This window comes from Nothobranchius furzeri, chromosome 7, assembly GCF_043380555.1.
Source record: "Nothobranchius furzeri strain GRZ-AD chromosome 7, NfurGRZ-RIMD1, whole genome shotgun sequence".
Classification (NCBI taxonomy): domain Eukaryota; kingdom Metazoa; phylum Chordata; class Actinopteri; order Cyprinodontiformes; family Nothobranchiidae; genus Nothobranchius; species Nothobranchius furzeri.
The window spans coordinates 21,852,888-21,874,550 of NC_091747.1; the positions used below are offsets into that span (position 1 = coordinate 21,852,888).

The 21,663-nt window shown below is 55.3% G+C and overlaps 2 protein-coding genes across 2 annotated transcripts; both read right to left on the reverse strand.

The window, feature by feature from the left end:
• Nucleotides 1–8,996: 8,996 nt before the first annotated feature.
• LOC139070535 (uncharacterized) lies at nucleotides 8,997–10,300 on the reverse strand. Its single transcript, XM_070552881.1, has 2 exons — nucleotides 9,944–10,300; nucleotides 8,997–9,849 (listed from the first exon to the last, which is right to left on the reverse strand). Exons 1-2 carry the CDS (start codon nucleotides 10,004–10,006, stop codon nucleotides 9,169–9,171), a joined length of 744 nt encoding a protein of 247 aa, XP_070408982.1. The 5' UTR covers nucleotides 10,007–10,300; the 3' UTR covers nucleotides 8,997–9,168.
• LOC129156050 (uncharacterized) lies at nucleotides 9,245–17,320 on the reverse strand. The gene is made up of 3 exons (XM_070552880.1): nucleotides 16,620–17,320; nucleotides 10,334–12,872; nucleotides 9,245–10,011 (listed from the first exon to the last, which is right to left on the reverse strand). The coding sequence occupies exon 2, from the start codon at nucleotides 12,857–12,859 to the stop codon at nucleotides 10,433–10,435; it is 2,427 nt and encodes an 808-aa protein (XP_070408981.1). The 5' UTR covers nucleotides 12,860–12,872; nucleotides 16,620–17,320; the 3' UTR covers nucleotides 9,245–10,011; nucleotides 10,334–10,432.
• Nucleotides 17,321–21,663: the final 4,343 nt, after the last annotated feature.

Below are 21,663 nucleotides of genomic sequence, written 5' to 3' on the forward strand. Positions count from 1 at the left end.
TCTTGCTTGGGCCTCTCTCCAGAAGGCCCTCAATCAGACCCAGTGTTGACACGTGGCAAGACGCTCCTCGGGGCGCGTCTTGCTTTGGCCTCTCTCCTGGAGGCGCTCAGTCAGAATGAGTAGTGACATGTGGCCTGACGCTCCTCGGGGCGCGTGTTGCTTGGGCCTCTCTCCTGGAGGCGCTCAGTCAGACCAAGTGGTGACATGTGGCCTGACGCTCCTCGGGGCGCGTGTTGCTTGGGCCTCTCTCCTGGAGGCGCTCAGTCAGACCAAGTGGTGACATGTGGCAAGACACTTCTCGGGGCGCGTCTTGCTTGGGCCTCTCTCCTGGAGGCCCTCTGTCAGACCCAGTGTTGACATGTGGCAAGAAACTCCTCGGGGCGCGTCTTGCTTGGGCCTCTCTCATGGAGGCCCTCTGTCAGACCCAGTGTTGACATGTGTCAAGACACTCCTCGGGGCGCGTCTTGCTTTGGCCTCTCTCCTGGAGGCGCTCAGTCAGACCGAGTAATGACATGTGGCAAGACGCTCCTCGGGCCGCGTGTTGCTTGGGCATCTCTCCTGGAGGCCCTCAGTCAGACCCATTGTTGACATGTGGCAAGATGCTCCTCGGGGCGCGTCTTGCTTGGGCTTCTCTCCTGGAGGCGCTCAGAAAGACCAAGTGTTGACATGTGACAAGACGCTCCTCGGGGCACGTCTTGCTTGGGCCTCTCTCCTGGAGGCGCTCAGTCAGAACCAGAGGTGACATGTGGCAAGACACTCCTCGGGGCGCGTCTTGCTTGGGCCTCTCTCCTAGAGGCCCTCTGTCAGACCCAGTGTTGACATGTGGCAAGACGCTCCTCGGGGCGCGTCTTGCTTGGGCCTCTCCTGGAGGCGCTCAGTCAGACTGAGTAGTGACATGTGGCCTGACGCTCCTCGGGGCGCGTCTTGCTTGGGCCTCTCTCCTGGAGGCGCTCAGTCAGACCCAGTGGTGACATGTGGCAAGACACTCCTCGGGGCACGTCTTGCTTGGGCCTCTCTCCTGGAGGCCCTCTGTCAGACCCAGTGTTGACATGTGTCAAGACGCTCCTCGGGGCGCGTCTTGCTTGGGCTTCTCTCCTGGAGGCCCTCAGTCAGACCCATTGTTGACATGTGGCAAGACACTCCTCGGGGCGCGTCTTGCTTGGGCTTCTCTCCTGGAGGCCCTCAGACAGACCCAGTGTTGACATGTGACAAGACGCTCCTCGGGGCGCGTCTTGCTTGGGCCTCTCTCCTGGAGGCGCTCAGTCAGAACCAGAGGTGACATGTGGCAAGACGCTCCTCGGGGCGCGTCTTGCTTGGGCCTCTCTCCTGGAGGCCCTCTGTCAGACCCAGTGTTGACATGTGGCAAGACGCTCCTCCGGGCGCATCTTGCTTGGGCCTCTCTCCTGGAGGCCCTCAGTCAAACCCATTGTTGACATGTGGCAAGACGCTCCTCGGGGCGCGTCTTGCTTGGGCCTCTCTCCTGGAGGCGCTCAGTCAGACCGAGTGCTGACAAAAGGCAAGACGCTCCTCGGGGCGCGTCTTGCTGGGGCCTCTCTCCTGGAGGCGCTCAGTCAGACCCAGTGCTGATATGTGGCAAGACGCTCCTCGGGGCACGTCTTTCTTGGGCCTCTCTCCTGGAGGCGCTCAGTCAGACCCAGTGTTGACATGTGGTAAGACGCTCCTCGGGGCGCGTCTTGCTTGAACCTCTCTCCTGGAGGCGCTCAGTCAGACCCAGTGTTGACATGTGGCAAGACGCTCCTCGGGGCGCATCTTGCTTGGGCCTCTCTCCTGGAGGCGCTCAGTCAGACCCAGTGGTGAAACGTGGAAAGACGCTCCTCGGGGCGCGTCTTGCTTGGGCCTCTCTCCTGGAGGCGCTCAGTCAGACCCAGTGTTGACACGTGGCAAGACATCCTCGGGGCGCGTCTTGCTTGGGCCTCTCTCCTGGAGGCGCTCAGTCAGACCCAGTGTTGGCATGTGGCAAGACACTCCTCGGGGCGCGTCTTGGTTGGGCCTCTCTCCTGGAGGCGCTCATTCAGACCCAGTGGTGACATGTGGCAAGACGCTCCTCGGGGCGCGTATTGCTTGGGCCTCTCTCCTGAATGCCCTCTGTCAGACCGAGAGTTGACATGTGGCAAGACTCTCCTCGGGGCGCGTCTTGCTTGGGCTTCTCTCCTGGAGGCGCTCAGTCAGACCCAGTGTTGACATGTGGCAAGACGCTCCTCTGGGCGCGTCTTGCTTGGGCTTCTCTCCTGGAGGCCCTCAGTCAGACCCATTGTTGACATGTGGCAAGACGCTCCTCGGGGCACGTCTTGCTTGGGCCTCTCTCCTGGAGGTGCTCAGTCAGACCGAGTAGTGACATGTGGCAAGACGCTCCTCGGGGCGCGTCTTGCTTGGACCTCCCTCCTGGAGGCGCTCAGTTAGAACGAGTAGTGACATTTGGCGAGACGCTCCTCGGGGCGCGTCTTGCTTGGACCTCTCTCCTGGACGCGCTCAGTTAGACCGAGTAGTGACACGTGGCAAGACGCTCCTCGGGGCGCATCTTGCTTGGGCATCTCTCCTGGAGGCGCTCAGTCAGACCCAGTGTTGACATGTGGCAAGACGCTCCTCGGGGCGTGTCTTGCTTGGGCTTCTCTCCTGGAGGCCCTCAGTCAGACCCATTGTTGACATGTGGCAAGACGCTCCTCGGGGCACGTCTTGCTTGGGCCTCTCTCCTGGAGGCGCTCAAACAGACCGAGTAGTGACATGTGGCAAGACACTCCTCGGGCGCGTCTTGCTGGGGCTTCTCTCATGGAGGCACTCAGTCAGACCCAGTGTTGACATGTGGCAAGACGCTCCTCGGGGCGCGTCTTGCTTGGACCTCTCTCACTGAGGCGCTCAGTCTGACCGAGTAGTGACATGTGGCAAGACGCTCCTCGGGGCGCGTCTTGCTTGGGCCTCTCTCCAGAAGGCCCTCAATTTGACCCAGTGTTGACATGTGGCAAGACGCTCCTCGGGGCGCGTCTTGCTTGGGCCTCTCTCCTGGAGGCGCTCAGTCAGACTGAGTAGTGACATGTGGCCTGACGCTCCTCGGGGCGCGTCTTGCTTGGGCCTCTCTCCTGGAGGCGCTCAGTCAGACCCAGTGTTGACATGTGGCAAGACGCTCCTCGGGGCGCGTCTTGCTTGGGCTTCTCTCCTGGAGGCCCTCAGTCAGACCCATTGTTGACATGTGGCAAGACGCTCCTCGGGGCGCGTCTTGCTTGGGCCTCTCTCCTGGAGGCGCTCAGTCAGACCGAGTAGTGACATGTGGCAAGACGCTCCTCGGGGCGCGTCTTGCTTGGACCTCTCTCCTGGAGGCGCTCAGTTAGAACGAGTAGTGACATGTCGCAAGACGCTCCTCGGGGCGCGTCTTGCTTGGGCCTCTCTCCTGGAGGCGCTCAGTCAGACCGAGTGCTGACATAAGGCAAGACGCTCCTCGGGGCGCGTCTTGCTGGGGACTCTCTCCTGGAGGCGCTCAATCAGACCCGGTGGTGACACGTGGCAAGACGCTCCTCGGGGCGCGTCTTGCTTGGGCCTCTCTCCTGGAGGCGCTCAGTCAGACCCAGTGGTGACACGTGGCAAGACGCTCCTCGGGGCGCGTCTTGCTTGGGCCTCTCTCCTGGAGGCGCTCAGTCAGACCCAGTGTTGACACGTGGCAAGACACTCCTCGGGGCGCGTCTTGCTTGGGCCTCTCTCCTGGAGGCCCTCTGTCAGACCGAGTGTTGTCATGTGGCAAGAAGCTCCTCGGGGCGCGTCTTGCTTGGGCTTCTCTCCTGGAGGCCCTCGGTAAGACCCATTGTTGACATGTGGCAAGACGCTCCTCGGGGCTCGTCTTGCTTGGGCCTCTCTCCAGAAGGCCCTCAATCAGACCCAGTGTTGACACGTGGCAAGACGCTCCTCGGGGCGCGTGTTGCTTGGGCCTCTCTCCTGGAGGCGCTCAGTCAGACCAAGTGGTGACATGTGGCAAGACACTCCTTGGGGCGCGTCTTGCTTGGGCCTCTCTCCTGGAGGCCCTCTGTCAGACCCAGTGTTGACATGTGTCAAGACGCTCCTCGGGGCACGTCTTGCTTGGGCTTCTCTCCGGGAGGCCCTCAGTCAGACCCATTGTTGACATGTGGCAAGATGCTCCTCGGGGCGCGTCTTGCTTTGGCCTCTCTCCTGGAGGCGCTCAGTCAGACCGAGTGCTGTCATGTGGCAAGACGCTCCTCGGGCCGCGTGTTGCTTGGGCTTCTCTCCTGGAGACCCTCAGTCAGACCCATTGTTGACATGTGGCAAGACGCTCCTCGGGGCGCGTCTTGCTTGGGCCTCTCTCCTGGAGGCGCTCAGACAGACCCAGTGGTGACATGTGGCAAGACACTCCTCGGGGCGCGTCTTGCTTGGGCCTCTCTCCTGGAGGCCCTCTGTCAGACCGAGTGTTGTCATGTGGCAAGACTCTCCTCGGGGCGCGTCTTGCTTGGGCTTATCTCATGGAGGCCCTCAGTCAGACCCAGTGTTGACATGTGTCAAGACGCTCCTCGGGGCGTGTCTTGCTTGGGCCTCTCTCCTGTGGGCGCTCAGTCAGACCCAGTGTTGACATGTGGCAAGACGCTCCTCGGGGCGCGTCTTGCTTGGGCTTCTCTCCTGGAGGCCCTCAGTCAGACCCATTGTTGACATGTGGCAAGACGCTCCTCGGGGCACGTCTTGCTTGGGCCTCTCTCCTGGAGGCGCTCAAACTGACCGAGTAGTGACATGTGGCAAGACGCTCCTCGGGGCGCGTCTTGCTGGGGCTTCTCTCATTGAGGTACTCAGTCAGACCCAGTGTTGACATGTGGCAAGACGCTCCTCGGGGCGCGTCTTGCTTGGGCCTCTCTCCTGGAGGCGCTCAGTCAGAACCAGAGGTGACAAGTGGCAAGACGCTCCTCGGGGCACGTCTTGCTTGGGCCTCTCTCCTGGAGGCCCTCTGTCAGACCCAGTGTTGACATGTGGCAAGACGCTCCTCGGGGCACGTCTTGCTTGGGCCTCTCTCCTGGAGGCCCTCAGTCAGACCGAGTGCTGACATGTGGCAAGAAGCTCCTCGGGGCGCGTCTTGCTTGGGCTTCTCTCCTGGAGGCCCTCAGTAAGAACCATTGTTGACATGTGGCAAGACGCTCCTCGGGGTGCGTCTTGCTTGGGCCTCTCTCCAGAAGGCCCTCAATCATACCCAGTGTTGACACGTGGCAAGACGCTCCTCGGGGCGCGTCTTGCTTGGGCCTCTCTCCTGGAGGCGCTCAGTCAGACTGAGTAGTGACATGTGGCTTGACGCTCCTCGGGGCGCGTGTTGCTTGGGCCTCTCTCCTGGAGGCGCTCAGTCAGACCAAGTGGTGACATGTGGCAAAACACTCCTCAGGGCGCGTCTTGCTTGGGCCTCTCTCCTGGAGGCCCTCTGTCAGACCCAGTGTTGACATGTGGCAAGACACTCCTCGGGGCGCGTCTTGCTTGGGCCTCTCTCCTGGAGGCCCTCTGTCAGACCGAGTGTTGTCATGTGGCAAGAAGCTCCTCGGGGCGCGTCTTGCTTGGGCTTCTCTCCTGGAGGCCCTCAGTAAGACCCATTGTTGACATGTGGCAAGACGCTCCTCGGGGCTCGTCTTGCTTGGGCCTCTCTCCAGAAGGCCCTCAATCAGACCCAGTGTTGACACGTGGCAAGACGCTCCTCGGGGCGCGTGTTGCTTGGGCCTCTCTCCTGGAGGCGCTCAGTCAGACCAAGTGGTGACCTGTGGCAAGAAACTCCTTGGGGCGCGTCTTGCTTGGGCTTCTCTCCTGGAGGCCCTCTGTCAGACCCAGTGTTGACATGTGTCAAGACGCTCCTCGGGGCGCGTCTTGCTTGGGCTTCTCTCCGGGAGGCCCTCAGTCAGACCCAGTGTTGACATGTGTCAAGACGCGCCTCGGGGCGCGTCTTGCTTTGGCCTCTCTCCTGGAGGCGCTCAGTCAGACCGAGTGCTGTCATGTGGCAAGACGCTCCTCGGGCCGCGTGTTGCTTGGGCTTCTCTCCTGGAGACCCTCAGTCAGACCCATTGTTGACATGTGGCAAGACGCTCCTCGGGGCGCGTCTTGCTTGGGCCTCTCTCCTGGAGGCGCTCAGTCAGACCCAGTGGTGACATGTGGCAAGACACTCCTCGGGGCGCGTCTTGCTTGGGCCTCTCTCCTGGAGGCCCTCTGTCAGACCGAGTGTTGTCATGTGGCAAGACTCTCCTCGGGGCGCGTCTTGTTTGGGCTTATCTCATGGAGGCCCTCAGTCAGACCCAGTGTTGACATGTGTCAAGACGCTCCTCGGGGCATGTCTTGCTTGGGCCTCTCTCCTGTGGGCGCTCAGTCAGACCCAGTGTTGACATGTGGCAAGACGCTCCTCGGGGCGCGTCTTGCTTGGGCTTCTCTCCTGGAGGCCCTCAGTCAGACCCATTGTTGACATGTGGCAAGACGCTCCTCGGGGCACGTCTTGCTTGGGCCTCTCTCCTGGAGGTGCTCAAACTGACCGAGTAGTGACATGTGGCAAGACGCTCCTCGGGGCGCGTCTTGCTTGGGCCTCTCTCCTGGAGGCGCTCAGTCAGAACCAGAGGTGAAATGTGGCAAGACGCTCCTCGGGGCACGTCTTGCTTGGGCCTCTCTCCTGGAGGCCCTCTGTCAGACCCAGTGTTGACATGTGGCAAGACGCTCCTCCTTGGCGCATCTTGCTTGGGCCTCTCTCGTGGAGGCACTCAGTCAGACCGAGTGCTGACATGTGGCAAGAAGCTCCTCGGGGCGCGTCTTGCTTGGGCTTCTCTCCTGGAGGCCCTCAGTAAGAACCATTGTTGACATGTGGCAAGACGCTCCTCGGGGTGCGTCTTGCTTGGGCTTCTCTCCAGAAGGCCCTCAATCATACCCGGTGTTGACACGTGGCAAGACGCTCCTCGGGGCGCGTCTTGCTTGGGCCTCTCTCCTGGAGGCGCTCAGTCAGACTGAGTAGTGACATGTGGCTTGACGCTCCTCAGGGCGCGTGTTGCTTGGGCCTCTCTCCTGGAGGCGCTCAGTCAGACCAAGTGGTGACATGTGGCAAGACACTCCTCAGGGCGCGTCTTGCTTGGGCCTCTCTCCTGGAGGCCCTCTGTCAGACCCAGTGTTGACATGTGGCAAGACACTCCTCGGGGCGCGTCTTGCTTGGGCCTCTCTCATGGAGGCCCGCTGTCAGACCCAGTGTTGACATGTGTCAAGACGCTCCTCGGGGCGCGTCTTTCTTTGGCCTCTCTCCTGGAGGCGCTCAGTCAGACAGAGTGCTGACATGTGGCAAGAAGCTCCTCGGGGCGCGTCTTGCTTGGGCTTCTCTCCTGGAGGCCCTCAGTAAGACCCATTGTTGACATGTGGCAAGACGCTCCTCGGGGCGCGTCTTGCTTGGGCCTCTCTCCTGGAGGTGCTCAGTCAGACTGAGTAGTGACATGTGGCCTGACGTTCCTCGGGGTGCGTGTTGCTTGGGCCTCTCTCCTGGAGGCGCTCAGTTAGACCAAGTGGTGACATGTGGCCTGACGCTCCTCGGGGCGCGTGTTGCTTGGGCCTCTCTCCTGGAGGCACTCAGTCAGACCAAGTGGTGACATGTGGCAAGACACTTCTCGGGGCGCGTCTTGCTTGGGCCTCTCTCCTGGAGGCCCTCTGTCAGACCCAGTGTTGACATGTGGCAAGACACTCCTCGGGGCGCGTCTTGCTTGGGCCTCTCTCATGGAGGCCCTCTGTCAGACCCAGTGTTGAAATGTGGCAAGACGCTCCTCGGGGCGCGTCTTGCTTGGGCCTCTCTTCTGGAGGCGCTCAGTCAGACCGAGTGCTGACATTTGGCAAGACGCTCCTCGGGCCGCGTGTTGCTTGGGCTTCTTTCCTGGAGTCCCTCAGTCAGACCCATTGTTGACATGTGGCAAAACGCTCCTCGGGGCGCTTCTTGCTTGGGCTTCTCTCATGGAGGCGCTCAGAAAGACCAAGTGTTGACATGTGACAAGACGCTCCTCGGGGCACGTCTTGCTTGGGCCTCTCTCCTGGAGGCGCTCAGTCAGAACCAGAGGTGACATGTGGCAAGACACTCCTCGGGGCGCGTCTTGCTTGGGCCTCTCTCCTGGAGGCCCTCTGTCAGACCCAGTGTTGACATGTGGCAAGACGCTCCTCGGGGCGCGTCTTGCTTGGGCCTCTCTCAAGGAGGCTGTTACAAGTCATCCTCCCAAACTAGCTGACTCTTTAATAAACACTACGTCTCAGGGTTGACTTGTAATTCTATTTGTGCGTGAGCGTGACTCCAGTCTGAGCTTACACCTCTGTGAGCTAATCAGCGATCATCTTTACCTAGATTTAGACTCTGGCAAACATACTTTAGCAGCACAAAGGAAGACTCTTGTTATAACTTCACCACAACTCAGTCACCTGCAGCTTATGCTATGCCCAGGTTAAAGACTTTAAGTTTAAATGTAAACCTCTTGGAGCGGGATCAAAAAGTAACCAGCGCCTCACCTTTCAGCTGTTACACGACACGATTGGAGACCCCAGGCTGGAGATTCCATTTAAAGCCCCTTATATGAAGGAGCAAATATTTTATTTTATATGATGAAGTAAAAATATTCCAGATTTCCCGACGCAGCGGGTCAGATCACTCAACCGTTACAGTTGTCCTCCGAACTCTTCTCCAACACCCAAAAAGCCCCAGACCGACCCCCTCTCCACGGAGCCCTCACCCTTTTATTCTCCTCAACTCTCTCCTCCTAGCCCCCCTTCCGTCTCCATGGCAACCCCTGCCTCGGAAACATTCTCCGGCCTTGGGTCCTCTCCCAGCCCCCTCCGGTATCAGTCAGATGGGCGGGGGTCTTCCCTCCTCCTTCTTCCTTCTTCAGCTCAGATCAAAGGAAGTCAAACATAAACATCTCTATACGTGTCCCTGAAGTTCTTATCACATCCTAGGCTACACCATAAAAAGTCGATACAAGGTTAAACTACAACATAAATTTGTCATGGATAGCAGATTAGTTGAAACACACACATCATTTATGGCAGCATGAGATCAGGAGTCAAATCACCACACACAGACCTCTAGCTGAACCCTGAAGCCTGGTTTCACTAACATACAGATTTGAGATGTAATCCAGAACTGCTATTATATAATAAGACAGGTCTGGAGGAATCGAAAATCTTTATTCAACACCCCCCTTGAAACCAAGCTACGTTAAATGGCATAAACTGCGGGAAATACTGCATATTCAAATTTCCTGGATACAAGTAAACATGTGGATTTATTGCATTCATCACTGGTGGTACTATGGCCTGGACAGACGGAGCGGCCTGAAGCTGCCGACGCAGATCGAACTCCGGAGGGCTCACTTCCTGCATCGGAACGTCCACTTTAGCAGGTGATGGTTGCATCCTGACCACACGCCTTGGCTCTTCGCCCTCCTGCACGTAGTCGTTGTGGGGTGTACTGATCCAGCACCAGTCGACGTCGCCCTCTCTGAAATGAGAGAGTGCACAGGGCAAGCGCGTCTGGCCCCGTGACACATCGCGCCTGACACAATCAAAATGCTTAACTAGAGTCGAGCGTGTAATTCTCTGAAGAATCTTCTCCCTCCTCGCCACTCGAGTCCCTTTATGACTGGTACCATCAGAGACCAACACAATACGTTCCCAAACATGTGCATTCCACGGTCCATTCGGGTTTATCCTTACAGGTTTACCATCCACCAGCCCGTAAAGTGAAACTCTCTTGGGTGGCATCACCCCAGGCTGACGTCGCTTGTTCACCAGCGGCTTCTGTCCACTGGGTGGCAGCACCAGCATCTCCTGAGATTCTGGGCCAGGCAATAGATCCTCTGATTCATCAACCTAAAAACACACACAGAGACACTAAACAGACCTTGGTTCTGGTACCAGTCACACATGACCTTTATGACCCCACTAGGGGTCAGCAGCACCCTACCATCCTCTGTGAACTTGAGGTCAGGTCTTTCTCACAAAATGCAGCCAGACACTTCTTCATCATTAATTCTGTTAGTACAACACATCCATATAATGATATCAAACATGCCACTAATAGGTATGTAAAAATCCTAGAGACCTCTAATGCAGGTCACAGGTCTTCACTGCCTCCCGCAGGAATTACACAAGTTACAGCATGCAAATTAGTAACCACAATGAATAAGTGGGCCTTTCCATCCTGATCAGATAACAGGATGTACCAATCATTCTCTCATCATGCATTAAGCAGAAGTTATCACATCAACATTCCAAGAGTCCTCAGTTAGGCCTCTTGTGCGTCTAATATTAGCATATCTCGCCGGTAAGATTAACCCAATAGAGACAGTCCTACCGAGGTAATCAGCACATCCTCATCTGCTTCTCCAAATACCTCACGTGGAGATTCTGCACGGGCCATGATACCTTGAGAACTTTCTCTTCAAGCGAGATGCTACCTGCGTGCAGCTCTGTTCCTGAGTGCCCGGCATCCACGTGGTCCCAATCTAATTGACTCAGGAGGCCCTTCCTCCTGCCATCGGGGCTGATTAGCAGATCTCCTGTTGCAGCTGGCAAAACACTTCAAAAGATGCATGAGTTTAACACAAACAGATAACATCACCAGGACCCCTCCTACGATCACAGGGACCTTGGCGTAAACCCATAATTCAGAGATTATCAGAGAGGCAACACCCATTGCTCCCTGGGCGACCACCTTAACGGCCTCTCTGATACCTAAGGTTAATCCTTGGCCAATAATTTTAAAACCCTTCTGGACAAATTCCCAATCAGACATCCTAGCTCTTTCACTCAACCAACATGTGCCTGTCCGATTGGGAAAATGAAAGGAACCAGAACAGTTCTGCTCCCAACGACCCCCACCAACAGGAATCCATGCTTGAAAGGGCCATATACCCAAGTCGCTCCTGTATTCAACAGCATCTATGTCCTCCTGACAAAAACAAGCCTTGGGGCCTTTCGAGTTGGCAAAGTAACCCCATCCTACTCCTAATGATGGGAAATTCTCTGAGTCCCAGACGACGTAGCTGCTCCAATTTGAGTGCCACCAGTGGGGGTAACCGTGAGGGTCAACAAAGCCGCCCAGTTCATAAGGATTATACACATTTTTCCCATTTCTAACAGCAATTTTCGTAGCGGGCTGGGCCAAAGTTCTGAAGCACGCATCAGACCTACACCACCTGGTTAACAGAGAATTTCGCACCCAATGTGCTTCCCTGAATCGTAAAGCTTGTTCGCGATACGCATAATCATACTCCAAGTCTCGCAGCTCTCCAGTATAATGCCCCCATGTCATATTCATAAACCGAAACTTTGAATAAGCTGGGGTGGAGTACAAATCATCTAGATGCGGACCTTGAGATCGGACCATAGTCAGTTCTATTAAACTGCCATGTTTCTCCATCCTCACGAACGGAGGAGTCATATTTACACCTTTTTTCACATTTACATCTTTAATCGTTGGGACTGTAGCTGGGTTCAACAACGCCAGTAAATTAGCCATCCAAAAGATTGTAGAGCCGAGTCTCTCTTTAGGCCTGCATTCTAACACCCCTTCTGTCAGATTGGTAGCCCACCATTGTCCAAAAAGGACATCGTACTCTGTCACTCGCCCTGGCTTATCGAACCCGTTCGGGGCAAAATGTCCCATTAAGCCATGAACATCCTCCGTCCACATTTCATATGACACATTCAGAGCCCATCTCTTCGATGTGCTATTCACAAGCCATGCATCATGACTCGTTTTCGGAATCATACCAGGAAAAGGACCTCGTACATGTCCACCTAAGGACATTAACTTCCATATATAATTATTCCACCATGTTCTGGGGTATTTTGGGTCACTAGTTAATTTCTTAATACATCTCCACACGCTATCCGCCTCTCCTTTGTCCCAGGCCAGACGTGGGATGATCATAAAATATTCTGTCATTCCATCTATCAAGCTCCTGTTCAGCACATGCGGAGCATGAATGAAGTTTAATTTAACTCCCTTTGGGGTTACATGCAATGTCATGGGTAACAGTTGTTTTCCCTTTCCTAAAGGGATCATTTTGTAAGCTGAAAAAGCTTTGGTTCTGTCCAACCAAATACTCTGTGGACTAGGAAGCCTGTGGCCTTTCGTCTGCTCTTTAGCAGCACGCGTCTGCCTCCTCAAGTGAGGGGTCACAGCCGTGTCTGCGTCTTGTGGAGCAATCAGCTGCGACATGGGGGGTAGGGAACCCCCCTCCATTGCCCAGCTATCATTCCCAGCTGCAGTTCCATTCGGGAACGCAAGGAGTCTGAATATCATGCAATCAGAAACCTTATCAAAACCAGTTATATATTCTCCCCAGACAGTTAGTACCCCAAAATGGTAGATTTTAGTAATACATTCCACAGGTTGTACATCAACTGTGAAATCCCACACTTTAAGCTTTCCTTCCTCCCATCCTAACAGCCCATAAGTAGAGTTATGGCTGTCGGTGACATTATTGAGCTGTTCTAACCACATCAGCCAGCCGGTAGATGTGGGGCTACAGGCCTCGCCTGGATCAGGGATTGGACAGCCCTGTGTAACAGCCTTACAATATTCCATCCACTGAGTGGCATTAAAGTTCTCCTCGTGAGGAGTCAAGCACGACACTCTAGGCAGGTCTAGGGTTCCTGGTCGCTTGTGAACCCACCCTTTAACCACAGCCGTGGTCTTGAGTGTTACAACTCGTGAAACAGGCATTGAGATAAAAGATATCGCTACCACACAGATTAATAAGCCGATACAACATAAGATACCTCCTCTCCAACTCTCCCAGCAAGTCTTATCAGGAGGTCGTGTGAGGAGCCGATCTAGCTCCTCCTCCTCCCACTCTCCGCAGGAATCCATGAATCTCTGCTGCCTGTAGAGACGAGGAGAATTAGGCAGAGAGCTTCATCATACACATTTTTCTTAATCCACCTGTGGCCTTGGCGCAGCCACGGTGTCCCTTGTAAATAGCCTGGGGGTCTCCGCGTGCCGATCCCACTCCAAGTTTACTGCTATTAAAACACCATCACTCTTCTTGAGTGAGTCTCTCCAGACATCCAGCTTCTTCCAGCCTTTTTTTGTTTTAACTAATACTTGCGTCTGACTTCTGGTTATTGACAAGTCATTACATGTTGGTACAGTAGCTGAGGTGTACCAATCCTTATCTGTTGTCTCATGACGAACCTGTCTCCTTTCCCACTCGTCAGTGGTCACAGGAAACTTGCCTCGCCTGTCTCTCCAACACAGCTGTGGTTCAGTAGCTTCCCACAGCACCTTTCCCCAAGGTGAGAAAGTTTCACTCAAACTCCCTCCCTTTCTAGTACACACTATCTCTTTAAAGCAATTCTCCCAACATGCCTGGGAGCACGTCAAGCCTGACAGGTGACTCATCTCAGGAACCAGCAACACCACAGGGTAAATTCGCACCCCACATGAACTGGAACAACTGGAGAGTCTTCCTTTGTCCACTCTACAACATTTTCTAGATTCATCAACACTATGATGATCCAAACGACCAATCCTTGTTTTGCCTGCTTTACTCATCCAACAATCTCCACACCACGCCACTTTCATCACACCATGTAATTCCACAGCATTTGTGGGTGAAGGATTTTTTCTCAGAACTTTTTCTTTAAGAAATCTCGGGCCTTCCCACCTTATCTCAGCAACTTCATTGCCACAGTTTGCGCATGTACCAGGTCTGTAAACTGACCAGCTGAAGCACTCCTCATCACAACTTTGCCCTTGTACTTTACCTAATGTAATCCCCCCTGAACTTGATGCACTCAGCAGCCATATTGGGGATGCAATTCCACCTTCATTTAGTGGTACCCATTTCTTTACAGTCTTCAAGCCAGACTGTGCTTTGGTTAGGGGTTGCACATCTGATTGTGTTCCCTTCATGGTTCCCCTCAATCTTTTCAACTTTTCCATCCTGGGGTCTTTTATGCAGGAAGCTTCTCTCTTGTTCTCCCTGTAGAGAGACAGAGAGTGTGTCTTTAGCAGTTTCTTGTCTCAAAGGCTGTTCTAATAGAGCCTTATTAATGGCCAGAACTGCTCCTGGAGAATCCCATTCCTTCAAGTTCAAGGTTTTTATCGCCTCTTTAACGGTGCGAACTGCTCTCTCAGCCACTCCGTTTGTGTGTGGCTTGTAGGGGATGGACCACTGGATTATCAGTCCTTCATTCTCCAGCAGCTCCAGAACAACTTTATTTTTGAAATGTGGTACATTATCCATCCTGATAGCTTTTATTTGTGGATAACACATCAGGATTCTCGCTAGGCAATCTGCAATCCTTCCTGCTGTCATATTGGGCAAAGGGAACATACCTCCTATACTCTCCCCCCTGTTCCCTTTGACCACCAGGAAATACTTATTGCCCCTTCGTGTTCTCTTCAGCTCTCCAATGTCACAAGAGACAGAGGTCAAGCCTTCTGGACCAATACGGTCGCCAACCACTTTCTCTGTGGGTTGTTTACCCAGCTCTAAGCATAGAGCTCAGTGTGATTTAACATCTCTCAGCACAGAGTCCAAATGGGGGATGCAAACTGCATTCTGCAAGCACCACTTCTTCAGCCTTTGAAGACCGGGGCGCCCCAGAGTTTAATGCAGTTTCTTCACCAGGTCGTGGTCAGACTCTGTACTGTCATGCAAAACCAATCTCACCATTCTGGCCTGCACCAGTCTGTCCACCGCAGCATTACCTCTGGCAGCAGAGGTGTCACTCAGTGTGTGGGCCGGCTGGTGTCGTACCTGGAAGTTGCCTTTTCTCAGCGCACATGATGTACCCATAGCTTCTAATACAGCTGTGAGCTCTGCTTTCTGAGCAGAACCTGCAATTCTCCCATTTCTCTGAGAGGTCCTCTTGTTATTTACATATTTAATCCATGCCCAGAATGCCATAACATCATTCTGTGTTTTTCTGTGTCTCTGTGCTCAAAAGCACAGTGACTGTTTTTACAAAGTTCAATGACCTCACTCACTCTCCTCTGTGAGCACACGGTCATTACTCATCAGTCTCACCCCCCTTGCTTCTAACCCCTCGCTTTAAGGCCTGGAGAGACTGCATTCTTTCTGACAGCTTTGGTATATTTTCACCATAAAACCCCAGCTTTCCAGCACTCCTTCAAGCTGCAGCAGGGTTTTTTGGCAGCGTGATGTTTTCAAAAACTTTCACATCTACCTTTCTCCCTTCAGGAGTGTATTGATATCCCAGAAACTTTATATGTCAGATCAACAAGTAACTCGTTCCAATCCTCCACCCCCCTGCCCATTGGATTCTGAGGCACACACGGGGGAGGGGTAGCTTGAATTACATATAGCTCTCCTTTGCACAATCCACAATCATCCTTGATTTTTTGGCAAAGTTAATAGTTTTCATCTCGTGTCTGAGAAGGGCTTTCTGTTGCTCATCAATCAAAGCTCCCTGAACAATCCTGTCCATTTCTTTATCCACATCTACAACAGCTCCTCTCACCACCACCTGAAAATCATGATCTGGCACAAGGCTTGCTGGATGAGTAAAATCAGACAGATTATTTTGCACAAGCTCCACCAAGTCTGAAATGCACAACCAACTAGCATATTTCGGCGCAGGCATGCATAAAGCGGGCATTTTATCATTGAACGCGGGTTGAAAATCAATATCTGACCCATCTGCTAGACGTGCTGAGCGTAACTCACTAACCTCTGTTAGAAAATATCGCTCCCACTCCAGCTGGGCCGTCACGAGCCCACAAGCTCTCAATATCAGCCATTCTCTCACCGCGTTCTTCCTCCCTCGCTTACTGCAGCCATCCCTAAATTTTCCCTCAGTTACACGAGTATCTTTACTCATAAAGATCACCTCGCATCAAAATCGTTGTCCTTTAAAGGCAGGGTGTGCGTGCACACACACCAGCAGCAACTCAGCTGTTCTGCCCCGGATTACGTCCACGAGGTCAGGAATTGCAACCTGCGACTTCATTCTATTTTGTGAGAATCTTTTACGAGGCCACTCACTTTCCTGCGTGTGAGAATTCTGCTAAGAGGTTCTCACAAAACCCCTTTGCGCCGTGTGCACCTGGTGGAGAGAAACGCACTTCTACGGAACCGATCCAACCGGACCAGTGCGTTCCAACACACTTCCAGCTACTGGACTTCAGAATCTAAACTCATAGGCTCCCTAAACGGCCCCCTTCGGCCAATATAGCCGGCTCCTTAGGGACAAATTGTCCGCCCTTGCGGACAATTTTCCCAGTTCCGGACTTTCTAAGCTCACAACAGGTTGTTTTCTACTCAACTGCGAAATCACAGCCCCACGTTATTGGGCGCCATGTTACAAGTCATCCTCCCAAACTAGCTGACTCTTTAATAAACACTACGTCTCAGGGTTGACTTGTAATTCTATTTGTGCGTGAGCGTGACTCCAGTCTGAGCTTACACCTCTGTGAGCTAATCAGCGATCATCTTTACCTAGATTTAGACTCTGGCAAACATACTTTAGCAGCACAAAGGAAGACTCTTGTTATAACTTCACCACAACTCAGTCACCTGCAGCTTATGCTATGCCCAGGTTAAAGACTTTAAGTTTAAATGTAAACCTCTTGGAGCGGGATCAAAAAGTAACCAGCGCCTCACCTTTCAGCTGTTACACGACACGATTGGAGACCCCAGGCTGGAGATTCCGTTTAAAGCCCCTTATATGAAGGAGCAAATATTTTATTTTATATGATGAAGTAAAAATATTCCAGATTTCCCGACGCAGCGGGTCAGATCACTCAACCGTTACAGTTGTCCTCCGAACTCTTCTCCAACACCCAAAAAGCCCCAGACCGACCCCCTCTCCACGGAGCCCTCACCCTTTTATTCTCCTCAACTCTCTCCTCCTAGCCCCCCTTCCGTCTCCATGGCAACCCCTGCCTCGGAAACATTCTCCGGCCTTGGGTCCTCTCCCAGCCCCCTCCGGTATCAGTCAGATGGGCGGGGGTCTTCCCTCCTCCTTCTTCCTTCTTCAGCTCAGATCAAAGGAAGTCAAACATAAACATCTCTATACGTGTCCCTGAAGTTCTTATCACATCCTAGGCTACACCATAAAAAGTCGATACAAGGTTAAACTACAACATAAATTTGTCATGGATAGCAGATTAGTTGAAACACACACATCATTTATGGCAGCATGAGATCAGGAGTCAAATCACCACACACAGACCTCTAGCTGAACCCTGAAGCCTGGTTTCACTAACATACAGATTTGAGATGTAATCCAGAACTGCTATTATATAATAAGACAGGTCTGGAGGAATCGAAAATCTTTATTCAACAGAGGCGCTCAGTCAGACTGAGTAGTGACATGTGGCCTGACGCTCCTCGGGGCGCGTCTTGCTTGGGCCTCTCTCCTGGAGGCGCTCAGTCAGACCCAGTGGTGACATGTGGCAAGTCGCTCCTCCGGGCGCATCTTGCTTGGGCCTCTCTCCTGGAGGCCCTCAGTCAGACCCATTGTTGACATGTGTCAAGACACTCCTCGGGGCGCGTCTTGCTTGGGCCTCTCTCCTGGAGGTGCTCAGTCAGACCGAGTGCTGACATAAGGCAAGACGCTCCTCGGGGCGCGTCTTGCTGGGGCCTCTCTCCTGGAGGCGCTCAGTCAGACCCAGTGCTCACATGTGGCAAGACACTCCTCGGGGCGCGTCTTGCTTGGGCCTCTCTCCTGGAGGCCCTCTGTCAGACCCAGTGTTGACATGTGGCAAGACGCTCCTCGGGGCGCGTCTTGCTTGGGCCTCTCTCCTGGAGGCGCTCAGTCAGACTGAGTAGTGACATGTGGCCTGACGCTCCTCGGGGCGCGTCTTGCTTGGGCCTCTCTCCTGGAGGCGCTCAGTCAGACCCAGTGGTGACATGTGGCAAGACACTCCTCGGGGCGCGTCTTGCTTGGGCCTCTCTCCTGGAGGCCCTCTGTCTTACCCAGTGTTGACATGTGGCAAGACGCTCCTCCGGGCGCATCTTGCTTGGGCCTCTCTCCTGGAGGCCCTCAGTCAGAACCATTGTTGACATGTGTCAAGACACTCCTCGGGGCGCGTCTTGCTTGGGCCTCTCTCCTGGAGGTGCTCAGTCAGACCGAGTGCTGACATAAGGCAAGACGCTCCTCGGGGCGCGTCTTGCTGGGGCCTCTTTCCTGGAGGCGCTCAGTCAGACCCAGTGCTGACATGTGGCAAGACGCTCCTTGGGGCGCGTCTTTCTTGGGCCTCTCTCCTGGAGGCGCTCAGTCAGACCCATTGTTGACATGTGGCAAGACGCTCCTCGGGGCGCATCTTGCTTGGGCCTCTCTCCTGGAGGCGCTCAGTCAGACCCAGTGGTGACACGTGGAAAGACGCTCCTCGGGGCGCGTCTTGCTTTGGCCTCTCTGCTGGAGGCGCTCAGTCAGACCGAGTGCTGACATGTGGCAAGAAGCTCCTCGGGGCGCGTCTTGCTTGGGCTTCTCTCCTGGAGGCGCTCAGTCAGACCCAGTGTTGACATTTGGCAAGACACTCCTCGGGGCGCGTCTTGCTTGGGCCTCTCTCATGGAGGCCCTCTGTCAGACCCAGTGTTGACATGTGTCAAGACGCTCCTCGGGGGGCGTCTTGCTTTGGCCTCTCTCCTGGAGGCGCTCAGTCAGACCGAGTGCTGACATGTGGCAAGAAGCTCCTTGGGGCGCGTCTTGCTTGGGCTTCTCTCCTGGAGGCCCTCAGTAAGAACCATTGTTGACATGTGGCAAGACGCTCCTCGGGGCGCGTCTTGCTTGGGCCTCTCTCCAGATTGCCCTCAATCAGACCCAGTTTTGACACGTGGCAAGACGCTCCTCGGGGCGCGTCTTGCTTGGGCCTCTCTCCTGGAGGCGCTCAGTCAGACCGAGTAGTGACATGTGGCTTGACGCTCCTCGGGGCGCGTGTTGCTTGGGCCTCTCTCCTGGAGGCGCTCAGTCAGACCAAGTGGTGACATGTGGCAAGACACTCCTCAGGGCGCGTCTTGCTTGGGCCTCTCTCCTGGAGGCCCTCTGTCAGACCCAGTGTTGACATGTGGCAAGACACTCCTCGGGGCGCGTCTTGCTTGGGCCTCTCTCATGGAGGCCCTCTGTCAGACCCAGTGTTGACATGTGTCAAGATGCTCCTCGGGGCGCGTCTTGCTTTGGCCTTTCTCCTGGAGGCGCTCAGTCAGACCGAGTGCTGACATGTGGCAAGAAGCTCCTCGGGGCGCGTCTTGCTTGGGCCTCTCTCCTGGAGGCGCTCAGTCAGAATGAGTAGTGACATGTGGCCTGACGCTCCTCGGGGCGCGTGTTGCTTGGGCCTCTCTCCTGGAGGCGCTCAGTCAGACCAAGTGGTGACATGTGGCCTGACGCTCCTCTGGGCGCGTGTTGCTTGGGCCTCTCTCCTGGAGGCGCTCAGTCAGACCAAGTGGTGACATGTGGCAAGACACTTCTCGGGGTGCGTCTTGCTTGGGCCTCTCTCCTGGAGGCGCTCAGTCAGACCGAGTAGTGACATTTGGCAAGAAGCTCCTCGGGGCGCGTCTTGCTTGGACCTCTCTCCTGGACGCGCTCAGTTAGACCGAGTAGTGACACGTGGCAAGACGCTCCTCGGGGCGCATCTTGCTTGGGCCGCTCTCCTGGAGGCGCTAAGTCAGACCCAGTGTTGACACGTGGCAAGACGCTCCTCGGGGCGCGTCTTGCTTGGGCCTCTCTCCTGGAGGCACTCAGTCAGACACAGTGTTGACATGTGGCAAGACACTCCTCGGGGCGCGTCTTGCTTGGGCTTCTCTCATGGAGGCCCTCAGTAAGACCCATTGTTGACATGTGGAAAGAAGCTCCTCGGGGCGCGTCTTGCTTTGGCTTCTCTCCTGGAGGCCCTCAGTCAGACCCATTGTTGACATGTGGCAAGACGCTCCTCGGGGCGCGTATTGCTTGGGCCTCTCTCCTGGATGCCCTCTGTCAGACCCAGTGTTGACATGTGGCAAGACTCTCCTCGGGGCGCGTCTTGCTTGGGCTTCTCTCATGGAGGCCCTCAGTCAGACCCAGTGTTGACATGTGTCAAGATGCTCCTCGGGGCGTGTCTTGCTTGGGCCTCTCTCCTGGAGGCGCTCAGTCAGACCCAGTGTTGACATGTGGCACGATGCTCCTCGGGGAGCTTCTTGCTTGGGCTTCTCTCCTGGAGGCCCTCAGTCAGACCCATTGTTGACATGTGGCAAGAAGCTCCTCGGGGCGCTTCTTGCTTGGGCCTCTCTCCTGGAGGCGCTCAGTCAGACCGAGTGCTGACATGTGGCAAGATGATCCTCGGGGCGCGTCTTGCTGGGGCCTCTCTCCTGGAGGCGCTCAGTCAAACCCAGTGTTGACATGTGTCAAGACGCTCCTCGGGCGTTTCTTGCTAGCGCCTCTCTCCTGGAGGCGCTCAGTCAGACCCAGAGGTGACATGTGGCAAGACGCTCCTCGTGCCTCTCTCCTGGAGGCGCTCAGTCAGACCCAGTGTTGACATGTGGCAAGACGCGCCTCGGGGCGCGTCTTGCTTGGGCCTCTCTCCTGGAGGTGCTCAGTTAGACCCAGTGTTGACATGGGGCAAGACGCTCCTCGGGGCACGTCTTGCTTGGGCCTCTCTCCTGGAGGCGCTCAGTCAGACCCAGAGGAGACATGTGTCAAGACCCTCCTCGGGGCGCGTCTTGCTTGGGCCTCTCTCCTGGAGGCGCTCAGTCAGACCGAGTGCTGACATGTTGCAAGACGCTCCTCCGGGCGCGTCTTGCTTGGGCCTCTCTCCTGGAGGCGCTCAGTCAGACCCAGTGTTCACATGTGGCAAGACGCTCCTCGGGGCACGTCTTGCTTGGGCCTCTCTCCTGGAGGCGCTCAGTCAGACCCAGTGTTGACATGTGGCAAGACGCTCCTCGGGGCGCGTCTTGCTTGGGCCTCTCTCCTGGAGGCGCTCAGTCAGACCGAGTGCTGACATGTGGCAAGACGCTCCTCGGGGCGCATCTTGCTTGGGCTTCTCTCCTGGAGGCCCTCAGTCAGACCCAGTGTTGACATGTGGCAAGACGCTCCTCGGGGCGCGTCTTGCTTGGGCTTCTCTCCTGGAGGCGCTCAGAAAGACCAAGTGTTGACATGTGACAAGACGCTCCTCGGGGCACGTCTTGCTTGGGCCTCTCTCCTGGAGGCGCTCAGTCAGAACCAGAGGTGACATGTGGCAAGACACTCCTCGGGGCGCGTCTTGCTTGGGCCTCTCTCCTAGAGGCCCTCTGTCAGACCCAGTGTTGACATGTGGCAAGACGCTCCTCGGGGCGCGTCTTGCTTGGGCCTCTCTCCTGGAGGCGCTCAGTTAGACTGGGTAGTGACATGTGGCCTGACGCTCCTCGGGGCGCGTCTTGCTTGGGCCTCTCTCCTGGAGGCGCTCAGTCAGACCCAGTGGTGACATGTGGCAAGACACTCCTCGGGGCACGTCTTGCTTGGGCCTCTCTCCTGGAGGCCCTCTGTCAGACCCAGTGTTGACATGTGTCAAGACGCTCCTCGGGGCGCGTCTTGCTTGGGCTTCTCTCCTGGAGGCCCTCAGTCAGACCCATTGTTGACATGTGGCAAGACACTCCTCGGGGCGCGTCTTGCTTGGGCTTCTCTCCCTGAGGCGCTCAGACAGACCCAGTGTTGACATGTGACAAGACGCTCCTCGGGGCGCGTCTTGCTTGG